General features: G+C 41.1%; 1 protein-coding gene across 3 annotated transcripts in view; it reads right to left on the reverse strand.

The window, feature by feature from the left end:
- Positions 1-326: 326 nt before the first annotated feature.
- The window catches only part of rnf122 (ring finger protein 122), a 68993-nt gene continuing 50808 nt past the window's right edge, over positions 327-18511 (reverse strand). Inside the window, exons 3-6 of one of the 3 annotated variants that reach the window (XM_034170599.1) lie at positions 9170-9215; positions 7081-7122; positions 6955-6966; positions 327-587 (exon numbers count right to left, since the gene is read on the reverse strand). In XM_034170599.1, coding sequence (XP_034026490.1) covers positions 462-587; positions 6955-6966; positions 7081-7122; positions 9170-9215 — 226 coding nt within the window. In that variant the 3' untranslated portion in view covers positions 327-461. Of the gene's footprint in view, positions 588-1419; positions 2660-6883; positions 6967-7080; positions 7123-9169; positions 9216-18511 lie in introns of those variants that run through there. The other 2 variants (XM_034170598.1, XM_034170596.1) reach the window with 2 other exon arrangements.

Raw genomic sequence — 18511 nt, forward strand, 5'->3', positions numbered from 1 at the left:
ACACACAGCAAAACAAATTTGATGTTTTTGTGATTGATCTGGTGCATCAAATTTCACCCAGTTTTAATGCGTTTGTCCTTTTAATCTGGAAACATACAAACTGATAGCATTTATTGTTTAAAAGTTACCATATTAGCAAACTGGAGGGGTGGACTCATTCATTTATATCGTTATTCACTCACTGTATGCCTAGGCTTTTCCAAAGCCTACAAATGAGAGACATTTTAATAATAATAATCCAAGAGCTTCAATTTTACCCATTTCACTTTATGTCAACTGATGATGGCGCCACATGCACATTTGTCAGGAAATAAAAAGAGCAAAAATGCACAAAACAACTGGTTTTATTATTGTATTATTTACACCCATTGAATTACAAAATGTGGAATGTGGACAGATTAACACTTATTTCAGTTGTGTTTTGCAAATGCAACAACAAAGACAGGTTTACATTTCTCGCTTTAATTCAGTAGTTTCACAACTGTTGCACTGTTATACAGTGCAAGTGTTGACTGTATCTGCACAATGTGCATCATGACATTGTGCTTAGTTTGGGCAGTGTTTTGCTTTAGAGTTATGATCTGTTGCTATTCAAAAAACCTACACTCAAGGAATGTAAAACAGATTCACCAGCCACAATACACTATGCACGGGGAGATGAATTCATACAACACCAAACGTCTATGCTACCACTTCGTCCAGCTGAAGAAGCACCTGTGATACCTCAGTGATTCTACAAAAGATTCTTCTTAAAACAAACAAACAAAAAACCTGCTGTGGAACATTCAAGCCATGCTCTGATATTTCATAAGAACATAGGCTGTTTTCTTAACACTTGTGAATTCAGAGTGCAATTTATGTTACAGTGGTTAAAAAAGAAGATACAAAACAAAACATAACAATAAATGATCTTAATGGCAAAACCAGACAGGGTGTTAACTGTATGTATGTACAACATACATAATACTAAAGATGGGCACCACAGTGGCTTTCACATGTCAACATCAGCTGCAAATTTCAGTAATTAAATTGGCTGATGAGAAACACTGCAACTTCTTGAAAGCACTAGTACAAATGCTACACATGGATCACAACTTGATCGGCTTTTTCAAAAACTGTGTGGACACACTGCTGACTCGTGGCAATGTTGACACCTGTTGCTTCTTTGAATGGCTACACCAGCCCCAAAATGTGCAGGAGACCTTTATCACCTTTCCCAAGGTGTACATCTCCACCAAATTTCATTGAAATCAGTTCATGTCTTTTTGAGATATCTTGCTGACAAACAGACACACAGCAATGAAAACACAGCCTCCTTGGTGGAGGTAATAACTATGCTCTCCGCTATGGGACATCATGCCACATGATGCCATGTAGCCATACCTAGCCTTAGTGCCTTATGTCATCATAAAGAACTAACCCATCATCCCTGTGATGTCATAAACAAAAACCTCATCTCATACGTACATAATGTCATGAAGTCAAACATCCCAAAGAAATACCCAACTTTCTTTCCTTTTGACATCAAGTCAAGTCTGGGACCATCAGCTGGTACTGCACTTCGCCTCATCCACAGCACAACAGAACTGCCTCAGCCGCCGGATGGCAACCACCCAGGCAGGCAACCAGTCCATTCCCACATCTCTAAAATAACTATCTATCTGCCACAGCCAGGTGAAAGGTGGGCATGTCCTTGGCCTTCTCCAACTACTGGGGTGCTCAACACTCAAAACACATACCCGTGTGCTGACATTACAAAAGAAAAAACTCACCTTTCTACTTTATGACATCGCAAAGGTCTATAATAATCTCCAGTATTATAGATGTTTATTTGTATACCAGTTGCTGTGTGCACGCAGTATATATGGGGAAGTAATCAAAATTCTGACCACCCTTCTCTATGATCTTTGAGTGCACACCTAGTTAACAGTGTAAAGTCTCATTTTACTGCTGTTGGCTAGAAAATTGTACAGACACCACTAATTTGTTTGTTGGTTTGCTTGACCATCGCTTTGGAAAAAGAATGAATGAAAAGCATGCAACCTCTTGATATAGATTTTTCACCAAGGTTTTCAGCAATGTTGGCTAAGATCGTAGGCCTATTATTCTGTTTCAGTGCTCACCACTATATCCAACATGGATATACACTCAGAGGGGTTGAATGTGTCTTACGCCATACATAGCACTCTCATAACTTCACACCCCAAATAAAAAAAGCCTAACTATAGCGCATCTGCTTTCTTCAAAGCTACAAGAAAAAGTGTAAAGTTTCAAAATGTTGACATAAGAATGGTGGAGTGATGTGTGGGTGGTTGACACCACAAGGTGTCATGTTGACATCTCAGGACTGGTTGCTGTGCAACATCATCCTTTAGAGTGTTGGCTCAAGGTGTTAACTAGGTTATCCCAACTCACTATCATCTGTTGACGTTTTGCTGTGTTTTAACAGGAAAACAGTGTCCTCTTCCTGTTGGTGGCTATCTTATACCAGCTGGTTTGGTTGGGCGCTGGCATACCCCCTTAGGCTGTGAGGATTTGTCTTTGTTACACCAGTTCATCCAGAAGGGTCCCTATGCTATGGTGCTGCTCAGGGGGACCAGCTATGGGTTTGTTGCACATGGGACAGACACAGCGTACCTCCAGCCACTTTACAAGACACCTGTGTGGAAGAACAAAGGTGGAAAAAATAAAAACTATTTCCTAAGAAATGCATTACATCATCATCATCAGGCAAAGTAGGTGGTTCTGTGGGATAACAGTCAGACTACCAATACATAGACTGGGGTTTGATTCCACATGTGTGCTTCAGACTACCTGTCTGTGCACATGGACAAGATACGTCATTTGCATTGTCCCAGTCCAGCTGTTAAAGGCTGTGATGGACTGGAATCCTGTCCAGGGGCAGTCGCAGATTTGGATTCACTTCACGCCATGGTATGGGGGGAGAAGCACCAGACTCAAGAAAAATTAATATATTACACATTACTCGCTACTTTTAGAAAAACGGAATGTCTTACTTTACTTCTTTACTGTCTGTGAAAAGCAACTCATTACATTACTCTTTATATTACTCATTACTTTTGCGTTACTCAGAAACAGCCTATAGGCAAACCTTAAATCAATGCACACTGCGCACATATCAGCGGTTGCGAACAGGTGCGCGTAACCTCATCATGGCAGATGGCAGCACAGGTAAGCAACAATTTTCCATTCCTGCAGATTAATTACATCATGTACACATTGAGAAAAAAACTTACCAGAAATCATGTTTGATTTCTTTGTCAAACTTTTGCTTAATTACCAGTTTAAGACATTAAAGCCCCTGTCACACATAGCAAAAATTTGCAGGAAACAGCCCGACACGGCAAATATTGGCATAGTCAGACGCAGTCGGGAGGAAAAGAGGAGTGGTCAGCAGTGTTAGAACGCATCCAGATTACCTCATCCACACCTGCATGATGGTATCCAAAGGGCATGTAGACAACAGGTAGATGACACAGACTGCTATCAGATGGCCATAAAAGCCGCTGAAGACTGCCCGATGTCCAAATGTCTGGATGGCAAACACGGGATGGAGTGGGAGAGAGCACTGTGTTCCTCCCTTTGCACAGTTCCTGCCGGTACTGAACAGAGTACAGCCAATGTATGGACCGGACTCACGCCATAAGTGTCAAAGCCGGCATGGTGCGGCCACTCACTCAGTCATGCAATCACATCTGCGCTTGTCCTCCACTTCCCAGCACTACTGACTTCATGTGCGTGTACGTGTGTGTGTACAGCAGAGGTGCTGGACTGATGACATGATCGCTGGGTGTGTGGGTGTGTGTGTGTGTGTGTGTGGTCACAATGGCTGAATAAGCAGCTATGTGTGCACGAGGGGCGCATGTGCGTGCCGTTGCCACCTGCTGGACACTGCTGGCAGTGGATCATGCTGTCCCATGCGACGCAGCCTTTCCAGGGAACTTTAATGACTTTTTTTGTGTGTTTTTGCTCACTTCAGCAGCACAGTGCAACTCTGGACACCACAATGGTTGGATTTATTTTTGTGTGGTTGATTACAGCTCATAACAGCAGAGTGAGAGGATTTTAACCACAGCCTGGGGTCCGGCTCCACATCCGCGCTGTGAAACACTCCTGGGCCGTTGTTGGAGGTGACATTCATGTTTATTAGTGCTGCCACGGCCTGGTGCAACAGTTCCATGTCATATCTCCTACAGAGATAGAAGGTGGTCATATATTGCAGAGGTGAGATCTATTCAGCTCCAAGCCTGACACGTGCAATGGTGCATTACTGCGCATGAGACCACGGAGAGGCACAGCTGCTCCTGGTATATAGAGGTATGATGGAGACAATAGTTCACATTATTTACATCCCCCATGGGAAGGAATGGACAAATGTCTGTACTGTAAGGTCTGTTGTGGATATAACAACCTGTTCAAATTTGTGGCGGGGTGCGCATAGTAGCGCATGGTGCTTTCGGTTTGATAGCCGCTGTTCACATTCACTGTACATGATGAAGCATGTCACATACATATAAACAGTTCCTTTGCGCTCCGGGGGTGGGGGGGTGGACATTATTATACGTGGCACGTACAGGTCATACCGGCAGGCTTTGCCATGCCAGATCCATCTCGAGGTTCCCTCATACACGCGCAAATCGTTTCGAATCCTGTTTTTCGGCCATCAGAACATGTAAAGTGCGGTCAGATGGTGCTCAGATTGTACATGGAGCGCCGTCAGATAGGTGTCCCATCTCGACAGTGCCCGGAGGGTTTCGAACATGTGCATCACACTCTGGCTGCTGGCCGATTTTGACCAACTGTGTGGACTCTCGCAGATGGCTGTCAGAACGTTTTCGAACTCCAACTGGACACTTTTCTGATGTGGGCTGAATCGTCATTCTGACACCATTCGGCCTCATTTTGGCTATGTGTGATGGGGGTATAAGGGATTTTAATGCAGCGTGAACCTTGTGGGTAATTAAAAATGGTTGGTGTGTGTGTGAGTGTAACCGACATATTAATGCCTATTAACTCCTAATGGCGCGTGTAACTTGGGAGCAATCAGAAATGTGACGAAGAAATGTGTATTATGCAAACTAAATGTGCCGTTATACACAGATCAGCTCTAAAATAAAAAATAAATTATCCACCTGCACCAAAAACGTTATCCACACATGACCTCCACCTATACAATTATATTGCTAAATTCAACATTCTGTATGCCAAAAAAAAAAAAAAAATCCATCTGTGGAACGGGACACATCTGTGATGTGATGTTATTGTTTTGTTTAGTGTTTTTCTGAACACACAGCGGGTTACAAAGAGGTGAGCCGGACATCTGTTGATCGCAAAATGCAAGAAAAACCAAATTAAAGGCATATTAAAGCCATATTACATTTACAGACCAAAAACAGCCCAGACTGACTGTGTGTACTGAAGTAAATCATAACGAGGACAGGTGGAGTGACCTTCAGGCAGTGAATAGTCAGAACTTGAGGTTACGTCACTTTCATGGCTAAAAACAGCTCTGAATCTGTGTGCATTTATCAGACCCTGTATGGCTAATTTTATTTTTATCAGCTACATCAGGACTCACACAAATTAAAGACTTGGTCGTAATGATTCTACGGAGCCCTGGAAGTGTCATCGCAAAATGTTTTGCATGTGGAGAGAATGTGCGCACGTTTTATTATATTGTGTGCACGTTTTATTATATTGTGCGTTTGTTTTATTATATTGTAGGCTCGTTTTACGATATTGTGAGCATGTTTTATTATATTGTGCGCTCGTTTTATTATATTGTGGGCTCATGTTCTGATATTGTGAGCACGTTTTATTATATTGTGCACTCATTTTATGATATTGTGCGCACGTTATATTATATTGTGGGCTCGTTTTATGATATTGTGAGCACGTTCTATTATATTGTGCGCTCGTTTTATGATATTGTGCGCACGTTTTATCATATTGTGCGCACGTGTTATTATATTGTGGGCTCATTTTATGATATTGTGAGCACGTTCTATTATATTGTGCACTCACTTTATGATATTGTGCGCACGTTTTATTATATTGTGCGCTCATTTTATGATATTGTGCGCACATTTTAAGCATCGTTTGAGTAAAACAAGCACACGCTCTACTTAAATGTGGCCACAATTTGGCCACAACGTGCAATCAATATTGTCTTGACACATAAATGTTGGCTATTAGCCAACAAACCAGGACACAGTGTAATACATTTCCCCATTAGAAATGGATGTGGTCATGGTTTGGGTGCACAAGGACATACAGAGAACTCTGGCTACCCAGCATGGCATCATCTGGAGTTTAAGCACATTCAAAAGGATGCTGAGGGTGAAGCGTCTCCCCGTCGTGAGGATGACAATTTAGGTCATATCATTTTGAACGAATTGGAAAATGTGCGCATGTTTTATTATAATTTGAGGGCTCAATTAAAGGAAAACGTGTGTACGTTTTATTAATTGGAGGGCTCAACTAAAGGAAAACGTGCGCACAAATTATCACGGCCATTAAAACGTGTGCATGAATTATCATGGCCAGGAAAATGTGCACACATTTTATTAATTTGAGAGCACGTTTTATTAATTCGTGGGCTCAATTAAAGGAAAATGTGCGCACAAATTATCATGGCCAGAAAAAATATCACTTTAAGTGACCTCTCCCGGGTTCCATATGATTCATAATCTGTTGGCGTGAGATTTGCCCTTTATGCATTTTAGGATGACTTATGTTGAGATGTAACGCAAAAAAGTGTGCGTAACTTCTCAAAAGACTGAACAAGACCAATGTGACTTTACCACTGAGGTTGGTGGATGAAAAGTGAAGAATGACTTGACTGTTTTTATATAAAACTCACTTTCTATGGAAGGCATGTTGGCATGGCAACACTCCCAGCTCATCTTTCACTTTGAAGTCCTCCAGACACACAGCACACGTCTGCTACATGAATGACAGACAACACAAAGAGAAAGCAGACATTTGATAAAATGGTCAAAAATCCTTTTTTGCTATAGTTCACTTTGACAAGAAATCAGTGAAACTGTTTATTCTTACCCCATGGAGATTGAGCTTCTTTTGATCTCCTTTTAGAACTACCTGTAGGAGACACAGGAGGGGACATATTTGAGACGTTTGGGTTTATATATATATATATATATATATATATATATATATATATATATGTGTGTGTGTGTGTGTGTGTGTGTGTGTGTGTGTCTGTGTAAGAATTAAACGCGGAGTCTAAAACACCATGACGTGAAGCAGAGTAGTGTTACGGAGTGGTGTTACTCTGCGAAGTGCATTCAAACCGTATAATGCACAGCTTTGTGTTGTTTAATCCGCTTATACCATTGTCCCACACAGTGAGCTAACACACAAATATTTATTTAAGTTAACTTTTTTGTTGTTCTCTTCTTCTTTCCCCGTCTTCAATCTTGTCCAATTCGTCCGATCTTTATGCCGTTGCTTTTGCTTTTCTTCTCGTTGGCTCTCCTCCTCTTCCCATTCCTCAAATGTTTTATTTTGGCCATAAATATTAAAATTCACTTGGAAATCCATGTTTTATTGAGTTTCTGTCAATACACAGCTGATCTGCGCCAACTGATTTGCGCATTGATATGGTGACGACTAGAGCGGAGTGATATTACAGTGACTTAACTCGCCAAACTACGTGTGCGTATACACGAAAATAATGCACGCCAGTTAGACATGGAATTCTCACTGACCACGGTATAAAAATATATATACGAGGGCTGTCCATAAAGTATAGGTCCTTTTTATTTTTTTCAAAAACTATATGGATTTCATTCATATGTTTTTACGTCAGACATGCATGAACCCTCGTGCGCATGCGTGAGTTTTTCCACGCCTGTCGGTGACGTCATTCGCCTGTGAGCACTCCTTGTGGGAGGAGTCGTCCAGCCCCTCGTCGGAATTCCTTTGTCTGAGAAGTTGCTGAGAGACTGGCGCTTTGTTTGATCAAACTTTTTTCTAAACCTGTGAGACACATCGAAGTGGACATGGTTCGAAAAACTAAGCTGGTTTTCAGTGAAAATTTTAACGGCTGATGAGAGATTTTGAGGTGACACTGTCGCTTTAAGGACTTCCCACAGTGCAAGACGTCGCGCTGCGCTCTCAGGCGGCGTCATCAGCCTGTTTCAAGCTGAAAACCTCCACATTTCAGGCTCTATTGATCCAGGACGTCGTGAGAGAACAGAGAAGTTTCAGAAGAAGTCGGTTTCAGCATTTTATCCGGATATTCCACTGTTAAAGGAGATTTTTTTAATGAAAGACGTGCGGACGGGTCCGTGCATCGGGACGCAGCCGACGCGGCGCGGCGGCACAGGAAAAACACCTCCGTGTTGATAACCATTTGTTAAAATCCAGTTGGCTTTTGATGGCTTTCAGTGGAGTGAGTATATGAGAAATTGTTTATCAGCTGGAGATGTTCCAACTTGTCCTCAAGGCTTCCAACAGAGGTGTTTTTCCTGTGGCAGACCCGTCCGCACGTCTTTCATTAAAAAAATCTCCTTTAACAGTGGAATATCCGGATAAAATGCTGAAACCGACTTCTTCTGAAACTTCTCTGTTCTCTCACGACGTCCTGGATCAATAGAGCCTGAAATGTGGAGGTTTTCAGCTTGAACAGGCTGATGACGCCGCCTGAGAGCGCTGTGCGACGTCTCCCACTGTGGGAAGTCCTTAAAGCGACAGCGTCACCTCAAAATCTCTCATCAGCCGTTAAAATTTTCACTGAAAACCAGCTTAATTTTTCGAACCATGTCCACTTCGATGTGTCTCACAGGTTTAGAAAAAATTTTGATCAAACAAAGTGCCAGTCTCTCAGCAACTTCTCAGACAAAGGAATTCCGACGAGGGGCTGGACGACTCCTCCCACAAGGACTGCTCACAGGCGAATGACGTCACCGACAGGCGTGGAAAAACTCACGCATGCACACGAGGGTTCAAGCATGTCTGACGTAAAAACATATGAATGAAATCCATATAGTTTTTGAAAAAAATTAAAAGGACCTATACTTTATGGACAGACCTCAGACCTATATATATATATATATATATATATATATATATATATATATATATATATATATATATATATATATATATATAAAATCAGGCTCACCTCTCTGTAGCCAAACCGTTCACTCTGTGCTTGGTGTCGTAGTTTGCTGGGGAAGAAAACAAACAATACTGATGATTAGAAAAAAAGGGGGAAAAAGGGAAAATGTTTATTAAAAATTGCCAGTATCTTTTATTCATGACATTTTTTTATTTTTTCTTTAATCAGGCTGATGCCTGGTGATGCATATGTTGGGAAGTCCCAGCTTGAACTGGGACTTCCACGAGTGTGGTTGCCTCCTCTCTCCTCTCCTTCTGTTTTGTCTCTATCTCTGCTCCAACCTTCAAAAGTCCCAAATTCACCAGACTGTGAATTCTTCAAGCTATATTTGGAATAACCATGGAATTGATCAGCTGGTCTCTCAATGCTATTGACACCATTTTTTCAACAAGGAAATCAGGGCTGGGAGACTCTGCATGCCCAGATGGAACCTGTCCTGCGGGCTATGTTCTCAATGACTGGGAGAAATGGCGCATCGCGTGCTTGGCACCACTCTCCATGGAAGACATCGAAGATTTATTCTTATTTGTTTTTATGATAGGAGGGCTGGGGCTGATTGCGTTATGTGCTGCCCTGAACTATCGGAAAATTGGCAAGACAACTGCTACCAGAACCACAAGCCCACATCTGTCTGTCATGATTAATGAGGTGGGCAAAGCAGTACAATCTCAGACTGCGTTAACTTTTGAACTCAAACACAAATTGGAAAACATCTCGGAGCAAATATCTGCCTTGCAAAGGAAGATGGAATATTCATGAATTGGGTTTCGATGGTCAGAGGAGCCGCAAATGGAATTTCTGCATCTCTCTGCCAAACCCAAAAAATGGCAGCCTTATCAGCTACTGAAGGTCAAAACGCCCCGCTTATTTTTCCTCCAGAAGGATTCAACGGTCTTAGTGAAGCATTTGGCTCTCCTCTTATCTGCCCTTATGCCCTCCCCTACAGACTGCTGTTGTCAAGGCAACTCCAGACTTTACACACACATGGACAGAGACCGATACAAACTCATTTGCACACATGACGCATGCCTTCATCCTCCCACCCCTACCACCCCCCCCCCCCCCCCCTTGTGTTTCTGTCCCCCCCGGCCTCCGCTCTGCCACTCCGGGAGGCTGCGCGGCACATAGCTGCAGTGCCTCCCATTCCACTGGAATGGGTTAAATTTCCTTTTCTAACTCATCAGTTTAAACTATTTTAAGCCAAAAAGGTATGAAAAGTCAGCATTGTGGTCATTTTTGAGCATTGCATTGACTGACTCGAAACTTGCGCCACGAACAATTGTGGGTGATTGAGTAAAAAGACTTAGTTAAGAATTCGCTGTGACAAGCATTCCAGGAAGTGATGGTTTATGTCTGCGGATGGAGTATAATCTGAATAGTGACAGCTCTTATTATATTTCTGCACCACAACTAATTTTCTGTGCAAAGCAGAAACCATGTTCCGAAACACCGACAGCTTTTGAGGCGCTATTTCAGACTGGGGTTGGTAATCCGGCTCAAACCAGATTCAATCTTTGATAGACCTGTCTTTCAAACTCGACTCATCCCGACACATGTCCAAACTTAATCTGCCTCAAGTCAAATTTGAATTCAGTAAGAATTTCCTGGATGTCCAAATCCACAGGACATTAGTGTGTGTGTGTGTGTGTGTGTGTGTGTGTGTGTGTGTGTGTGTGTGTGTGTGTGTGTGTGTGTGTGTGTGTGTGTGTGTGTGTGTGTGTGTGTGTGTGTGTGTGGAGAGCACAGGTGTGTGTGACATATGGGGGAATGGGTGCATTTTTTTTGTGAGAAGGCGCCACAGAGAAAGAAATCTGTTTACTGTCGTTGCCGATGCAGCCGCACTGAATGCTGTGACAGTGGAGAGGACGCTGTGGGTGCATGAACATAGTAAGGAAAACTTGCAAAACTTGCAAAATTGACAGTGGATCAATCACGTGGAAATGATTGTTTTACAAAAGCTTCATATATCTGTCGCTGAGATACATGATGACTGGAGCGCAGCGTGAAGCAGAAACGAGGTGATTATTGGTGAATCACTGCTGATGCTCTGACATGACGCATCCGCAGTGAAGGCAGGGGGACTGATCAGATGTGGGGAGTGCTGAGCCCCTGACACCAGAACTCGGAAACGAGTGCAAGAACTCTGCAAGCAAACGCAGCCTGATCCGTGTGTATCAGGTAAGCTGGGCACAGGCAATTAAAAACCTGTAAATAATTGTAAGAGAATGTGGCTAATATTTTTAGAAAGCTTTCCAAAAGTGAAAATGATCAGTTCTGTAAAACTGAAGTTCAACAAAAGGTACATGTAAAATATTAACATTTAAGCAGGCTGTGATGTGTGAATTTGTAAAATTGTGTTCCAGTGTTCGGTATTTGTGTGTGGAATGGATCGTGAATCTGTGAGGCTCCAAAATGGTATTTGTAAATCATGAAATACACGTTGATGCCCATTTTGAATGACTGAACTTATTTAGCAAAATATGTAGTTCACATTAAAACATTTGAATAACACAATAAAATGTAAACACTCATTTTGACTGTGGTCTGTCATTGTCTTCTGGATTACTCACTGAAAGACAATCAAGAAACAGCAAACAAACTCACTTTGAATGTTGCTTCTTTGAATAGCTACACCGCCCAAAAAACCAACAATGGTTATGAGATCTTTATCACTTGGCAGGCTGTGTCTGTTCAGCCAGTTATTTTTGGCCTTCTGTTTTTGCACAGCTAAACTTAGACCATAACATCTGTCACAGTTTGTAATTATGGCCTGAAACAAAATATGGTGTGAGCATCTGACATCAAGAAAGATTAAAGTCCTGATCCCTAAAACATGGTGCCTCAATGAGTACAACATGATAAATGGCATGTGTTCATTATTTGTGTCGCTTGGGTTCAGTGTTTAAGTTGATTGCCACATGTAGAACAATGTGAGGATACACGCTTTAGAGTTTCCTTTGCCTGGAGAATAATGAGAAGTGTGTGAAAGTACGTAAAAGGGGGACACGTGTTTTAGCTATTGTATCATGTCTGTCAAACTAAAAAACAAAACAAAAAAATAAAGAGCTTCTATGGCCCATTTTCTACTGAAGTAACAAATGCAGTTCAACAGGTATAAACATCACTACAGGAATCTTTATGTGGGTCTGCTGGGAAATTTGACTGAAAAGCTTTGACCACAACAAACGCTTTGCTACGCATTAATTCCCCAAAGCCGGCTGCAGGGTTCCTTCATTTGTCTGACGTTAGTGTTTCATTCCCGTGGTGATAGATTTACATCCCTTTAGGGAATAACATTCCTTTCCAAGGAGTCAACTAAGTGGATGTAACATAGACGATGTGGTCTGTGCCCAGGGGATCTTGAATGGTGAATTTTGAGGGGGGTTTTTTTTTCATTTTTGGTACTTTGTATGTTTAATTTGTTAACATTTTTGATGATAACTGACATTAATTAATGCAGTAATAGGCATTAGTAATAGGCATTAACTAACGGTGAACAGCTCTTGTTTATTACACAGCTTCCAGCACAGAGGCACCCTGAGAGCAGCCATAAAACCAGCTCTCTGCCAATCACAACGCTCCGGTCAGGCGGAGGTCTTGAAAAATAAAGTCATGTTGACTTATGGTTTTGATTTATACGAGTAAATAACATTAATACCGATAGAATAACTCCATTAATGTCAATTCTGTCATTTGTACAAAGGTAAAATACAACATTTATCTTTTAATGTTGAATAATGCACTAATTCTGAGGTAACAAACACAGACAGATCGCAAAGGATTCTGGATAAAAGTGCCTCTGCTAAACACTGATTGGTTCAGTCGTTCATTATGTAAATCCACACGTTAATGTGACGTGTGTCATGTGTTGGTGTTTACAGATAAATGTGCTTTTGTAAAATATTCCATTTTTTATTTGTAAAAACAGGCATTTTTACAGAGCCCTGGAAATGTCATCGCAAAATGTTTTGCATGTGGAGAGAATGTGCGCTCAATTTATTAGTGCCGTGCGCACGTTTTATGATGTTGTAAAACGTGCACTCAATACTGTCTACATAAATGTTGGCTTTACACTGTGCGAGTTTTGGCCATTTCAGATGATTTTTCATTCTTGCGAGAATTTTTTGGACCGAGTTTCAGGTTAATCGCGCGTCCTGCATCGTGTAGTGTACATGGAGTAACAAGCTGTGTTTAACATCTGACGACCACCTCCTGATCGACGATCGTATGGTCGAATGAAAATCAAACCTGTTTGATATTATTCTGGTCGGCCGTCGTGAGGTTATCCTGCTGCTGAAGGGCTACAAGCATCCAACCGCTCGCACTGTGCATGTGCAAACACTGCAGAGCTGTCTTGTAATGGGTTTTTTTTTTTTTTTTGCTGTTGTTTTGTTTTGATTTTAAACTTAATTTGAAAAAAAAAAAAAGCCATTTGCAAAACCAAAAAGTTGATCTGACAATCATCTGATATAACTGGGGTCAAAATAAATAGAACACTGCCATCTACTGGTGCCCAGACGCTTAGTACTTAGGGCAAATACTGCCATGAACACTACTGGCCAGTAGATGGCAGTAGAGGCCTTGAAAACTTGCCAAAACAAAATTCAAGATAACCAGGGTCGCTACATTTAAAATGCGTGGAATTTAACAAACGCAAATACAATAACCCATAAACCCAGAGAATATATTCACGACAGTTTTAGGCACTAGAGTTTAATGCTGTCCGTGGAGCCTGAACAGAGTGTCTGAAATGCATTTGTCCTGTCGTGAACGTACTGAGATTACATAATCCTACCCATAATGCACTGCTGGGCAAAGCATGTGCTCACAAAACCTTAAAAATTAGCACATTACTTTAAAACTAAAACATATATCTGATATTTTCACTTTATAAAACTTCAGACATGACAGTAATTTTAAATAACTTGTCCAAAATTAGTTTGGTTAAAATTTGAACCATAAGTTAAAAATGTATGCCTCTGGATGACTTAGGTGATATTGCCAGCACATCAGTATGGTGTTAAAGGAAATTTTTTTTTTTTTTTTGGTGACCAGTTCTCCTTTGTCTGCAGAGGATAGAGACATTTTTATAGTAGCAGCACTCTTCTGTTTGCAGAGGGTAAAACTGTACATCTGTTACAAAACTTTTAACAGGTAGGTGCTGAACTGATTTTAAATTTTAAAAATGCTTGTCGCTGTTCAGCTTTGTTTACTTTGTTTATCGGTCTAAAAGTTATCTGAAGATAATTGGTCCAATAATGGTTTTTAAAGTTATCTAAAAAGATAATCCGATAACAAAAACATTATCTTCGATAATTATCTGTTATCGGATTATCGGAACTGTCCCCACCACTGGTTGTTTATTAGTGTAGATTTTACCAACAATTTTGGCATTTGCTTCTAATTACTTGTAAAATGGATACAAAATTTGATTCTTTTTATCTGATTTACTTGATTTATGTGCTTTGTGTAATATTAAAATGTATACTATTGCAACATTCTCATCTTGCTTGCCTCTACTGGTGGTTGGCTCTCACTGCGGTATTGTATCACTTCCCGTTCCGGAGCACAGCGGTGTTTTTCTGTATCTGTTAGCTGTTTAATCTGCGCAGTTAGATTGATCTAGTTATCTAGATTATGATTTGTTTCCCAGTGTAATCTTTACGTGCCTTAACTAAAGCACTCCTTCTGCTGAATCACCTCTAAATTATTTACACATTATTCACTTTGCGTGTTTTTAGGAATCCGCTAGGTTAGCGTAGCTACTAGCTCTTAGCCGATTTAGCATGGTGGCGTCTCCTGTCTCTCCCGCACTTTTCTGCTCTGGGTGTGAAATGTTTAGTTATTCCTCGGCCTCCTTTAGCAGTAACGGTACTTGTAATAAGTGTAGCTTATTCGTAGCTTTGGAGGCCAGGCTGGGCGAATTGGAGACTCGGCTCCGCACCGTGGAAAATTCTACAGCTAGCCAGGCCCCTGTGGTCGGTGCGGACCAAGGTAGCTTAGCCGCCGTTAGTTCCCCCCTGGCAGATCCCGAGCAGCCGGGAAAGCAGGCTGACTGGGTGACTGTGAGGAGGAAGCGTAGCCCTAAACAGAAGCCCCGTGTACACCGCCAACCCATTCACATCTCTAACCGTTTTTCCCCGCTCGACGACACACCCGTCGAGGATCAAACTCTGGTTATTGGCGACTCTGTTTTGAGAAATGTGAAGTTAGCAACACCAGCAACCATAGTCAATTGTCTTCCGGGGGCCAGAGCAGGCGACATTGAAGGAAATTTGAAACTGCTGGCTAAGGCTAAGCGTAAATTTGGTAAGATTGTAATTCACGTCGGCAGTAATGACACCCGGTTACGCCAATCGGAGGTCACTAAAATTAACATTAAATCGGTGTGTAACTTTGCAAAAACAATGTCGGACTCTGTAGTTTTCTCTGGGCCCCTCCCCAATCAGACCGGGAGTGACATGTTTAGCCGCATGTTCTCCTTGAATTGCTGGCTGTCTGAGTGGTGTCCAAAAAATGAGGTGGGCTTCATAGATAATTGGCAAAGCTTCTGGGGAAAACCTGGTCTTGTTAGGAGAGACGGCATCCATCCCACTTTGGATGGAGCAGCTCTCATTTCTAGAAATCTGGCCAATTTTCTTAAATCTTCCAAACCGTGACTATCCAGGGTTGGGACCAGGAAGCAGAGTTGTAGTCTTACACACCTCTCTGTAGCTTCTCTCCCCCTGCCATCCCCTCATTACCCCATCCTCGTAGAGACGGTGCCTGCTCCCAGACCACCAATAACCAGCAAAAATCTATTTAAGCATAAAAATTCAAAAAGAAAAAATAATATAGCACCTTCAACTGCACCACAGACTAAAACAGTTAAATGTGGTCTATTAAACATTAGGTCTCTCTCTTCTAAGTCCCTGTTGGTAAATGATATAATAATTGATCAACATATTGATTTATTATGCCTAACAGAAACCTGGTTACAGCAGGATGAATATGTTAGTTTAAATGAGTCAACACCCCCGAGTCACACTAACTGTCAGAATGCTCGTAGCACGGGCCGGGGCGGAGGATTAGCAGCAATCTTCCATTCCAGCTTATTAATTAATCAAAAAGCCAGACAGAGCTTTAATTCATTTGAAAGCTTGTCTCTTAGTCTTGTCCATCCAAATTGGAAGTCCCAAAAACCAGTTTTATTTGTTATTATCTATCGTCCACCTGGTCATTACTGTGAGTTTCTCTGTGAATTTTCAGACCTTTTGTCTGACTTAGTGCTTAGCTCAGATAAGATAATTATAGTGGGCGATTTTAACATCCACACAGATGCTGAGAATGACAGCCTCAACACTACATTTAATCTATTATTAGACTCTATTGGCTTTGCTCAAAAAGTAAATGAGTCCACCCACCACTTTAATCATATCTTAGATCTTGTTCTGACTTATGGTATGGAAATAGAAGACTTAACAGTATTCCCTGAAAACTCCCTTCTGTCTGATCATTTCTTAATAACATTTACATTTACTCTGATGGACTACCCAGCAGTGGGGAATAAGTTTCATTACACTAGAAGTCTTTCAGAAAGCGCTGTAACTAGGTTTAAGGATATGATTCCTTCTTTATGTTCTCTAATGCCATATACCAACACAGTGCAGAGTAGCTACCTAGACTCTGTAAGGGAGATAGAGTATCTCATCAATAGTTTTACATCCTCATTGAAGACAACTTTGGATGCTGTAGCTCCTCTGAAAAAGAGAGCTTTAAATCAGAAGTGTCTGACTCCGTGGTATAACTCACAAACTCGTAGCTTAAAGCAGATAACCCGTAAGTTGGAGAGGAAATGGCGTCTCACTAATTTAGAAGATCTTCACTTAGCCTGGAAAAAGAGTCTGTTGCTCTATAAAAAAAAGCCCTCCGTAAAGCTAGGACATCTTTCTACTCATCACTAATTGAAGAAAATAAGAACAACCCCAGGTTTCTTTTCAGCACTGTAGCCAGGCTGACAAAGAGTCAGAGCTCTATTGAGCTGAGTATTCCATTAACTTTAACTAGTAATGACTTCATGACTTTCTTTGCTAACAAAATTTTAACTATTAGAGAAAAAATTACTCATAACCATCCCAAAGACGTATCGTTATCTTTGGCTGCTTTCAGTGATGCCCGTATTTGGTTAGACTCTTTCTCTCCAGTTGTTCTGTCTGAGTTATTTTCATTAGTTACTTCATCCAAACCATCAACATGTTTATTAGACCCCATTCCTACCAGGCTGCTCAAGGAAGCCCTACCATTATTTAATGCTTCGATCTTAAATATGATCAATCTATCTTTGTTAGTTGGCTATGTACCACAGGCTTTTAAGGTGGCAGTAATTAAACCATTACTTAAAAAGCCATCACTTGACCCAGCTATCTTAGCTAATTATAGGCCAATCTCCAACCTTCCTTTTCTCTCAAAAATTCTTGAAAGGGTAGTTGTAAAACAGCTAACTGATCATCTGCAGAGGAATGGTCTATTTGAAGAGTTTCAGTCAGGTTTTAGAATTCATCATAGTACAGAAACAGCATTAGTGAAGGTTACAAATGATCTTCTTATGGCCTCGGACAGTGGACTCATCTCTGTGCTTGTTCTGTTAGACCTCAGTGCTGCTTTTGATACTGTTGACCATAAAATTTTATTACAGAGATTAGAGCATGCCATAGGTATTAAAGGCACTGCGCTGCGGTGGTTTGAATCATATTTGTCTAATAGATTACAATTTGTTCATGTAAATGGGGAATCTTCTTCACAGACTAAAGTTAATTATGGAGTTCCACAAGGTTCTGTGCTAGGACCAATTTTATTCACTTTATACATGCTTCCCTTAGGCAGTATTATTAGACGGTATTGCTTAAATTTTCATTGTTACGCAGATGATACCCAGCTTTATCTATCCATGAAGCCAGAGGACACACACCAATTAGCTAAACTGCAGGATTGTCTTACAGACATAAAGACATGGATGACCTCTAATTTCCTGCTTTTAAACTCAGATAAAACTGAAGTTATTGTACTTGGCCCCACAAATCTTAGAAACATGGTGTCTAACCAGATCCTTACTCTGGATGGCATTACCCTGACCTCTAGTAATACTGTGAGAAATCTTGGAGTCATTTTTGATCAGGATATGTCATTCAAAGCGCATATTAAACAAATATGTAGGACTGCTTTTTTGCATTTACGCAATATCTCTAAAATCAGAAAGGTCTTGTCTCAGAGTGATGCTGAAAAACTAATTCATGCATTTATTTCCTCTAGGCTGGACTATTGTAATTCATTATTATCAGGTTGTCCTAAAAGTTCCCTAAAAAGCCT

Source organism: Thalassophryne amazonica, chromosome 5 (assembly GCF_902500255.1).
Source record: "Thalassophryne amazonica chromosome 5, fThaAma1.1, whole genome shotgun sequence".
Taxonomy (NCBI): domain Eukaryota; kingdom Metazoa; phylum Chordata; class Actinopteri; order Batrachoidiformes; family Batrachoididae; genus Thalassophryne; species Thalassophryne amazonica.